The sequence below is a fragment of the Pituophis catenifer genome, unplaced genomic scaffold (genome assembly GCF_029215685.1).
Source record: "Pituophis catenifer annectens isolate HBS135680 unplaced genomic scaffold, rPitCat1.0.hap2 SCAF_4, whole genome shotgun sequence".
In the NCBI taxonomy this organism is placed as follows: domain Eukaryota; kingdom Metazoa; phylum Chordata; class Lepidosauria; order Squamata; family Colubridae; genus Pituophis; species Pituophis catenifer.
In genome coordinates, this window is record NW_027256884.1 from 24,564,073 (window position 1) to 24,574,882 (window position 10,810).

Here is a 10,810-nt window from a genome sequence, read left to right on the forward strand (position 1 = left end):
CATAAGTGTGAAAAATGGTCATAAGTCACTTTTTTTCAGGGGTGTCAAACTGGATTTTTTCGAGGGCTGGATCAACACTGTAGTTCTCTTCCATGGGCCAGTGGGGAGGGGGAGACAGGAAGGACACCTCCTGTAGCACTTTGCCGGCTAAAACGGGACGCGGGGTGCATGTGGCCCCCCTGCGGCCCATTTTTAGCTTGGACAGCCTCCTGCAGCACTTTGCCAGCCAAATTGAGGCACGTGGGGCATGAATGGCCCCAGCACCCCATTCTGGCTGCCAGAGGCACCACAGACTGGTCTTAGCTATTTCCCCCTTTTTACATGTATGACGATGGCATGGGGCTTTAATCACATGGTCACAGCTGCCATCTTCACTTTTTTGACCTCCCCTCCACAGATGCACCTGCACCCACGTGGCTGAAAAACATTTGAGAACCGCTGTGAATAAACCACTCGAAATACTAAAGCAGTAAAACTAAATAGCATATTTGGCTACCTGGAACCAAAATATTCTATCCATGGGGAGGGAAGGGGGGCTGCCATATATATCGCTGTACTACTCCAGGGTTGGAGAAATTATATGCAGGTAGTCCTTCGACCTACAACCACAATTCAGCCCAAGATTTCTGTTGTTAAGTGAGGCATTGAGTTTTGCCCCATTTTACGACCATTCTCGCCACAGTTGTTAACCAAATCACTGCAGCTGATCAGTTAGTAACCCAGTTGCTAAGCGAATCTGGCTTCCCCATTGAGTTTGCTGGTCAGAAAGTGGCAAAAGGGGGTCCCACAACTCTGCGGCGTTCATAAATATGAACCAGTTGCCAAGCATCTGGATTTTGGTCACATGATCATAGAGATGCTGCAAAGCTCGCAACTTTGCAAAATTGGTTCTAAGTCCCATTTTTCAACCCTCGTTGTAACTTTGAACGGTCACTGCTGTAAGCCTACCTTAAGAAGTATTAAGAAGCATTAAGAAGTACAGGTAGTCCTCAACTTACAGCAGTTCGTTTAGTGACCATTCAAAGTTACAACGGCACTCAAAAAAGTGACATGACCGTTTTTCACAGTTAGGACCTTTCCAGCATCCCTATGAACATCTGACCAAAATTCAGATGCTTGGCCACTGGTTCATATTGATGACTGTGGCTGTGTCCCATGGTTATATGATCCCCTTTTGCCGAGCAAAGTCAATGAGGGAAGGCAGATTCACTTAACAACCAGGTTACTAACTTATCCACTGCAGTGATTCACTTAACAAATGTGGCACAAAAAGTCATAAAATGAGGCAAAACTCACTTAACCAATGTTTCACTTAGCAACAGAAATGTTTGGCTCAATTATGGTCATACGTCAAGGGTCTACCTCAGAGATGGGTTTCAGCAGGTTCTGGAGAACCGGTAGCAGAAATTTGGAGTAGTTCGGAGAACCGGCAGTAAAAAATCTGATTGGCCCCGCCCCCATCTATTCTCTGCCTCCCGAGTCCCAGCTGATCGGGAAGAAATGGGGATTTTGCAGTAACCTTCCCCTGGAGTGGGGTGGGAATGGAGATTTTACAGTATCCTTCCCCTGCCATGCCCACCAAGCATGCCCACCAAGCCATGCCATGCCCACAGAACCGGTAGTAAAATAAATGGAAACCCACCACTGGTCTACCTGTGTGAGAATATCCAGGGAAATACCACTTATAGACCCACATTTCTGAGAGGTTGGTGCAGAGGTGAAATCCAGCAGGTTCTGACAGGTTCTGGAGAACCGGTAGAGGAAATTTTGAGCCGTTCAGAGAACCGGCAAATACCACCTCTGGCTGACCCCAGAGTGGGGTGGGAATGGAGAATTTGCAATATCCTTCCCCCAGGATTGGGGAGGGAATGGGGATTTTGCAGTATCCTTTCCCTGGAGCGGGGTGGGAATGGGGATTTTGCAGTTTCCTTCCCCTGGAGTGGGGTGGGAATGGAGATTTTGCAGTACCCTTCCCCTGCCACACCCACCAAGCCACACCCACAGAACCGGTAGTTAAAAAAAAAATTTTGGATTTCATCACTGGGTTGGTGGGATTAAAAGCAAAGTCAATGGGGAAGCCAGAATCACTTAATTCACTCACTTATCGACAACCAGCCACCGACCGCGGAAAGAAAAGTCGTAACACGGGGCAAAAAACTCACTTCACCAACGTCTCGCTTAACAACAGAAAGTTTGGGTTCGGTTGTGCTCGTAAATCGAGGACTACCTGTAGCCCCAAAGTGGTAAAAAGTGTTTGGGGAGGGTCGGGTTTTCCCACCCGCTCGTTGTCCCCCTTCTGCGCGCATTCAGACGCGCTTCTGACCGCGAGTCGATCTCAGCGACGCTCCCCGAAGCCGAGCGCCCGAGGCTCGCCTGCACCTGTCTCCGAAGCTTCGCATCTTTGTTTCTTTTTTTTTTTACCCCCGGCCGGCGAAAGCACTTTCCTTGACCCCCTCAAAATAACGGGCGGAACGAGGCTTCCTGAGTCGGGGCTGCCTCATTCATTCGCGGGAAGAGCTCGGCTGATCCGGGAGGAAAGCTGAGGCTGGCGGAAGGTTTGAGGGGGCGCGCGCGGGGCGGGGGGGGGAAAGGACTCACCAGAAGAAAAGCCGCGAGCAGAAGTTGGCATCCCGCGAGGGGTTCGCTTTCTCGTCCCGGGAGGGAAGCGCCTCCATCGACCCCCGCCGGGAGAAAAGAAGAAGAAGAAGAAAAAGAAGGAGAAGAAGAACCTGCGCGGCCTCGCCCGGCGAAGATTTCTTCCCCTCAGGCAGGCAGGCGAGCGAGCGAGCGAGCGGCGTGCAGAGCTGGAGGCGCTTCCGGGCAACCCGACACCCGGCTCACCCGCGGCGGCTGCCTCTAGAGGGAGCCGCCCGGCCCCGGCTGGAGTGAGCTGGCAGCCCGCCCGCCGCCAGAGATAAGCGTCCGCGCCTTCCTGCCTCCCCGGGAAGGCTTCTCGGCGGCGGCGACGCGTGCGCCTGGCCCGGCTCTCCTCCGCGGAAGTCGGACTTGAGGCCGCCTGGTTTCTTCTAACGCCAGCCGGGAGGCAGGTCTTAAGACTGGTGGGGAGGAGAACCACCCTCCGCTGCACCGGCGTCCCGCATCAGCGGCGGGATCGATGGCAGCCCCTCGCCTTGCTGCGCGCCTCGGACGGTTCCGAGTAAAATTAGCCGGCCACGGAAAGCTCCTATGCGAAGTTTGGCCTCAGCTCTGATTTTCCCCTGCCCCTAATGCTGAAATCAAGGAATAAAATGAAGCAGAAACTGGAATGAAGGAGAAACTTCCGAACAGTGAGGACGAATTAACCCGTGGAACGACTTGCCTCTTGAAGTTGTGGGTGCTACTACCGTCACCTGGAGGCTTTAAAGAAGAGACTGGAGCAAAGTTTGTCTGAAATGGGATAGGGTCTTCTGTTTGAGTAGAGGTTGGTCTAGAAGATCTCCAAGGTCCCTTCCAGCTCTATTTTGATTCTGATTGATTGATTGATTGATTGATTGGCACCTGAGCCTCTCCCCCGTTTTGGCTTGTTCGCTCCTGCCTGCAAAGGATTCACCCTCCAGTCCAGGGATGGCTTGGCTTATTTGAAATTGTTTTCCCATCACCTGAACAATCTTCCCTAAAAAAAGAGAGAGAGAGAGAGAAAGAGAGAGATGGGATTAGAGCCAAGGTGGCACAGTGGTTAGAATGCAGTACTGCAGGCTAATTCTGCCCAATGCCAGGAGTTCGATCCTCACAGGCGCAAGGTTTGACTCAGCCTTCCATCCTTCCGAGGTGGATAAAATGAGGATCCAGATTGTTGGGGGCAATAGGCTGACTCTGTAAACCGCTTAGAGAGGGCTGTGAAGCCCTGTGAAGTGGTATATAAGTCTAAGTGCGATTGCTATAAAAGTTGCCTTACAAAGCTGGATTCAGGGAGGGAAGAAGGGGAGCACGTTACAGTCTCAAGAAACACCCCTCCCTCGATGAGGTGTTGACTGCCTCCCAGATCCAGCTGACTGCCTCACCCCAGCTCAGGAGACACACAAGCAAGCATCTTCTCTCCATCACAGTCCATCCACAGGACAGAAGCAGTCCTAGATAACCTGGCCAGCCTTGGCCTCTGTCTCCATAACCACTGACCTCATGGACCAGAAGTGTCAAAGCTATTGGCAGAATGCAGCACAAAAGGTCACTCCCCCCCCCCCACAAAAGCAAGTGGTAACCCTAAGCAAGATAGACGCTGACACTTTGCTGATTCAGCAGCCGCAGCAGCACAGAATGTTCCCCGTAAGTTCTAGCTGCCCTTGTTGAGTTTAAGTTACACTGGCATTTGCCACTGGACGGCCTTTTGCTGTTCTCTAGAAAGCAAGTGGTCCAAGAGGGGGAAGGAGAGGCTCACAGGGAATGGGACAACTTCCCACAGCCAACTCGCCGTGGGACAATTTAACAATTCTATTTAATCATTTAAAATAGATAAAAATTAATTTAATATTTGCCATTCACCTTTCATCCTGTCCCTCCTTATGCATCCTTTCTTTAATGGTTCTGTTCCACCGTTTCTTTGATATTAGTGTAACTCTTGTCTCGCATTGAGCTGTCCCTTGGCGATTTCTCCCGTGGCAAATTGTCATAGACTCCACAGGTCTCTTTATATTTGGCAATTCTGGGATTACGTCTTCGAAGACTGATCGGCAAAGCTGCTCAGCTTCCAGGCACAACACAAGACTTGCCAGGATTAAATGGCAAATCAGCGGTAAACGAATAGGTGCACAGACCTAATAAGAGAGCTGTTCTCGTGTATTCTTGGAGTTAAACCTGTCAATAGGCTTCCCAAATGAGAGCCATCCTGCTCGCTCATACTTACTGATGTAATGAAGGGGCTTGGTTGTGCCATGTAGTGAGCTCTGCTGATAGATAATTCTATTATGTCCTGGAGGGCCATGTCTTAATCCCATCACCCTGGAGCTGAGGTCTTTTGTTTTGTAGATAGGCTGGCCCAGTCCTCAATGGGCACCAAATAACTGCTGGGGCAGGGAGTGGCAGAGAGCTGAGTTTCTGTCTCTCTTAAGATTTCTGTTTCTCTTTTAGGGGAAATATAATATTCCCTTATATACCCTTCTGTTGATCAGCAGGCAGAATTTTGTCCTCTTATAAATGGGGTGGTTTCAAGGCTCTTGAGTTTTAGTAGTCCCTCTTGCACTAAATCATGGATACTCAACCTTGGCAGCTTGAAGATGTATGGTTTTCAACTCTCAAAATGGCTGAGGAATTCTGGGAATTGAAATCCATACATCTTCAAGTTGCCTAGGTTGCAAAACACTGCATCTAAATGAAATACTACTCTGTCTGCACAATTTAGCTCTCAATACTCTCAATATCGATTCAAGGTTTAATCTTTGAAGATTTTAGTGATTTTACTTTCAATCTTTAAGTAAAGAGTGCAAACCAGCATTTGCATTTCCTGTGTCGGATGTGGAGAGCACATCTTTCTTCTTCACAATTGAGAGCGTTTTAACAAATTGCATCACTGTTTGGTTTGGTGGTAGCAGTGCCTTAGATAGAAAATCCATACAGAGAGTGGTAAGGACAGCCGAGAAGATTATAGGAAGCTCACTTCCCGTTATTCAGGATACTGCTTATAAGCGCTATGTGCTTAGAGCTCGAAGCATTGTTAGAGACACCACACATCCACTTTACGGTCAGTTTCTGTTGCTCCCCTCTGGGAGGAGATTTTGAAGTAGCTACAGCAGGACTACTAGATTCTGTAACAGTTTGTTCCTTATGCCATCCGTCTCGCCATGTGTATGTATACATTTGAATTAAACTGTGATGTTTCTTTGTGTCATATATGTGTGTGTGCGGGGGTATATGTATAATGGTTATCTTTTAAGAACTGAATGCAGTGAAATTTATTTTTAATGTATGCTGATTAGTGTACATTTAAAGTAACAATAAAGTTTTACTTTCTACTCTATTCTTATTTTTATTCCTATTTCTATTTCTATTCCTGACTGCCCAGATCAAACCTTGCTTCAACATTCTTGCAAAACTGGGATCTGTTAAAGTCATTGGAGGCTTGAGAGAATGGGAAGCAAAGTGCCTATTGTTGGAAGAAATATCCATCTGGGTTCCAAGTGGGGAGAAAGACACTGGAAACATGGAGGCTGCTTGGAAAAACGGTTTAATGGTGAAGCAGAACCACCAAGCACAAGTGATTCTGGATAGCTGACCACATGGAGTGGAGAGCGAGGGTTATTTATACCCTCTCTTGGGCTTTGAACTTGAGCTTCCTGTTCCTGTGGCAGAGGCATGTATTCTATTGGCTGTTAGACTCCCAGGGGGCTATGCAGGGGTCACAGCTGAGGTTGTCTGAATTATGGTTGGTTGAACCTTGGGCTGATGTAATGAAGGGGCTTGGTTGTGCCATGTAGTGAGCTCTGCTGATAGATAATTCTATTATGTCCTGGAGGGCCATGTCTTAATCCCATCACCCTGGAGCTGAGGTCTTTTGTTTTGTAGATAGGCTGGCCCAGTCCTCAATGGGCACCAAATAACTGCTACGGGCAGGGAGTGGCAGGGAGCTGAGTTTCTGTCTCCCTTAAGATTTCTGTTTCTCTTTTAGGGGAAATATAATATTCTGCCTTTTTAATATTTCCTAAAGTATTTCATTCTTCTAAGAGAGGTGGGTGCTAACATTCTTCACTATCTAAGCATCTTATTTTTTTATTACAGTGCCACTTTCTATGTTTCATTCCCTTTCGTTGTAGCCAAACTGCTTCTTCTGCTTCTGCTAATGAACTATTACTATAGTAATGCAATATTACTATCAAGCCACAACTCTAATAGAATGAAATACTTTTTGATGAGGGAGACCTTTCCAGAGGGAAAGGTTCGCCAACTATCTGGGCCAAGCCTCCTGGCATCTCAGAGAAAATGAAGTTTTGCTGCTCCAAAGGGACAAGGGTCATTGTTCTGAGTCCCATCTGGGGTGAAATCCAGCAGGTTCTGACAGGTTCTGGAGAACCGTTAGCGGAAATTTTGAGTAGTTTGGAGAACCGGCAAATACCACCTCTGGCTGGCCTCAGAGTGGGGTGGGAATGGAGATTTTGCTATATCCTTTCCCCAGGAATGGCGAGGGAATGGGGATTTTGCAGTATCCTTCCCCTGCCACGTCCACCAAGCCACGTCCACAGAACCAGTAGTAAAAAAAATTGGATTTCACCACTGGTCCCATCCATTTCTGGGTGGGGCTCAGAAGAATGATCCTGTGCCTTGTCCTTAGGTTAGCATGCCCTGCTCAGTTTAGTATTTTATCGAAGTTAGTGATGAAGGAATATCACACCTGTCAACCAGCATCCCAAAAAATCCAGGCATTGGAGCAATGAAGCACTTCATCCATGAAGGGAACCTCAATGGTCACTTTCATGCCAAGCCAAGTATCCCCCCAAAAAGCAGCAAATGTAAACATGTTTTGGAAAGTTTGCATTGTTAACTTGGGAGGACATACTTACTGCATTGGAACAGCTCCTCTAAAGATTTTTTTGATAGAAAGTTTAGAGGAGAATCCTTCCTTACAGTCTCTGCTGAAAGAAAGGAGATATTTCTCCTTTCTTTCAGCAGAGAGGAGACATTTCAAACATGATGGCAGTAAACCGTGGAGGGCATGTGTCAGAGCGTTTGCAGTGTGACTACTATTAGGAGACAACCCAGGAGCAAAACAGCACACAGATACTTAGACATTTAGCAGTGGTTTATGTACAAGACATACAGAAATTATACGTGGTACGCAAATACCTGACAAGCAATCAATCTTCTCCTTAACTCTACATGGAGAACTCAGCACTGAATATCAGACACAAGGAGAGAGAATACTCCCTCTCCTGGCTGAAATTTATAAACACCTCTTAAAGGGGTAAAAGAAACTTGTGTGGACCTCTTCAGAGTCTTAAATTGGCTATAGTGTACCAATGCCGATTCATTCTCATTGCATCAGCCTTACACTTCATTAGCTTTACAGTTGCATTAGCCATACAATGGCTGGTCAGCTTTAAATCATCATTACCCTGACAGCATGTACTCAAACTTTGTATGGATATTCTTCTCATAGGTCTACCTCTTATCAGACTAAAAAATAATAATAAATTTCAAATATTATGCACCAAGACAAATTCCTTGTGTGTCCAATCACACACAATTCTAGAATAAAGAATTCTACCAGTATTCTATTCTATTATAGTTCATGAACAAATTTTGAAAAATTAATCTTGAACTAGTTGAAATCCTTAGGTATCCATGGGAAGGTGATGAGGTGAGCAGTGATGAAATACAATATATGTTAAGATGTCACTACCCAAATTCTTTCTCCCTTCATACTTGGACAATAGTCTTCATGCATGTAGGAAAGGATGAAACTTGTGTCATGGTGGCATAATAAATGGTGGTGCAGTAGTTAGAATACAGTATTGCAGACTCTGCCCACTGCCAGGAGTGGCTGGCTCAAGGCTGATTCAGCCTTTCATCCTTTTGAAGTCGGTAAAATGAGGACCCAATGTCAGTTTTGGAGACAATTTTCTTTTTGCTTCTAAACTGCCACATATTTTAGCTGGGGGAGTTGGGAGGGGGTGGTTGTTGGAGCAGTAGAAAGTTAGTCATAACAACATTCCGTATTCAAGGACTTTTGCCTGCGTCTGATGGAGACTGCCTGAAGATTGTATCCGGTGGAGTGTGAAGAGTTGATTGGACAATGTGATGAATTTGTGGGTGGGGGGCAGGGCTGTGAACTCTTAGCTGGGTGGGGGAAACCTCGAACTTTCAGATTCGGGTTTTCCCAGAGGTGCCAACATGACATCTCTAATAAATTGGAACTTTGAGGAAGCTCAGGCCTCAGAGCTTTATTTTGTTGGGGGTGTTCCTTGGAACCCTGAGACCCAAATTTGGGGGGGGCAATATGCTGACCCTATAAACTGTTTAGAGTGGGCTGTAAAGTACTGTGAAGCTGTATATAAACCTAAGTGCTATTGCTATTTTACCATGCTGGCATCAGTGTAAATAGGAATGTGCACTTCTGTTGAAATCAAACCTGAATCACATCCTGTTCTCTTCAAATATCAAACCCCTTTTACCTATGTCAGTGCTAATATGCATAGGCCTAGTTACTAGAAATATTAGAATTCAAATGTGCAGCATTTTGAACAAAAGAGGAAGTTTTTACTTCCTCTTTTGTTCAAAATGCTGCACATTTGAACAATTTTTTAAAAAATTGTAAAAGTTTGCAGCAGGAAACACTTCTCTATATTAACAATAATGAGACAGCAAAACAAGATTGTTCATGGAATTGTTGAAGAAAAGCAGACAAAAATATGAAAATGTAGCCTAAAGGAAAACAGCTGGAAAAAAAATTCACTTGGCATAAAAGCTTTATGATTCACTTGCAACAAGCTGGCTCACAACAAGCTGGCTCGAGAATCAAATCAGCAGGTTCTCCATGATAATTATTTTTATATAAATTTTCTTTTGATAATATATAAAAAGTAATTCTTGTTGCATCAATTTCAGAGGTGGCTGACTGTTAATTGCTGACCTGGCATCACCTGGGCACTTGTCATGACTCTGATGTTTTCTCCAGATGCAATTCATGAACTGCCAAACAGGGAAACATAAAAGTTAATGAACATCAAGAAACACTGACACCTCCATGAAAAGTGAGTGTAATATTTCCTGTTAACAGTTAATAGAATCAATAGATAATCAGTGCCCGGTGGAGTGGATCCAAGTATGACAAATGTTTCCTAGCTCTCAAATATGAATGATCAAGAAGGGTCCCAGAAGACAAGCTCACCCTCAGTTCCATTTGTTTTCGGAAAGAAAACTGGGTCTATGCTTATTGCAGGTGGGAGATCTGTTTTCAGCCATTGTGTAGAAAAATACCAAAAATAACTTTGGCATTTTCAATGGTCTAATCCTGTTTAATCCTGCAATGATTGAAAGTGCTGGGTTATCTCAACTTTTTACATGGTGTTGTTCCTGCAATAGAGAGCTTGTTTCAGAGCTTCAGAGCAATAGGGAAACCCTGCACTGTATTGTATTGTCTATGTAAAACCTGGCAAACTGCAGAATGTGCATTTATTGTTGTTGTTGTTGTTAGTTAGTTGCGAAGTCGTGTCCGACCCATCATGACCCCATGGACAACGTTCTTCCAGGCCTTCCTGTCCTCTACTATCCTCTGGAGTCCATTTAAGCTCACCCCAACTGCTTCAGTGACTACATCCAGCCACCTCTTTCTCTGTTGTCCCCTTCTTCTTTTGCCCTCGATCTTTCCCAACATTAGGCTCTTCTCCAGTGAGTCCTTCCTTCTCATTAGGTGGCCAAAATATTTGAGTTTCATCTTCAGGACCTGGCCTTCTAAAGAGCAGTCAGGGTTGATCTCCTCTAGGACTGACTGGTATGATCGCTTTGCAGTCCAAGGGACTCGCAGGAGTCTTCTCCAGCACCATAGTTCAAAGGCCTCAATTCCTTGGCCCTCAGCCTTTTTAATGGTCCAACTTTCACAACCATACATTGCAACTGGGAAAACCATAGCCTTGACTATACACACTTTTGTTGGCAGGGTGATGTCTCTGCTTTTTAGTAAGCTATCTAGATTTGCCATAGCTTTCCTCCCCAGGAGCAAGCATCTTTTAATTTCTTGGCTGCAGTCCCCATCTGCAGTGTTCTTGGAGCCCAGGAAAATAAAATCTGTCAGTACCTTGGTGACAGAGCTTTGGTGACGCAGTGGACTAAACTACTGCTGTTAAAGTAGTACTTAGCTGCCAGCTGCCTGCAATTACTGCAAGTT

The 10,810-nt window shown here is 45.7% G+C and overlaps 1 protein-coding gene across 1 annotated transcript in view; it reads right to left on the reverse strand.

Annotated features, from left to right (window-relative positions):
- The window catches only part of ABCC4 (ATP binding cassette subfamily C member 4 (PEL blood group)), a 201,756-nt gene extending 198,989 nt beyond the window's left edge, over positions 1-2,767 (reverse strand). The window contains exon 1 of the mRNA XM_070942649.1: positions 2,599-2,767. Within this exon, the coding sequence (XP_070798750.1) occupies positions 2,599-2,675 (77 nt within the window). The 5' untranslated portion in view covers positions 2,676-2,767. The remainder of the gene's footprint in view (positions 1-2,598) is intronic.
- Positions 2,768-10,810: the final 8,043 nt, after the last annotated feature.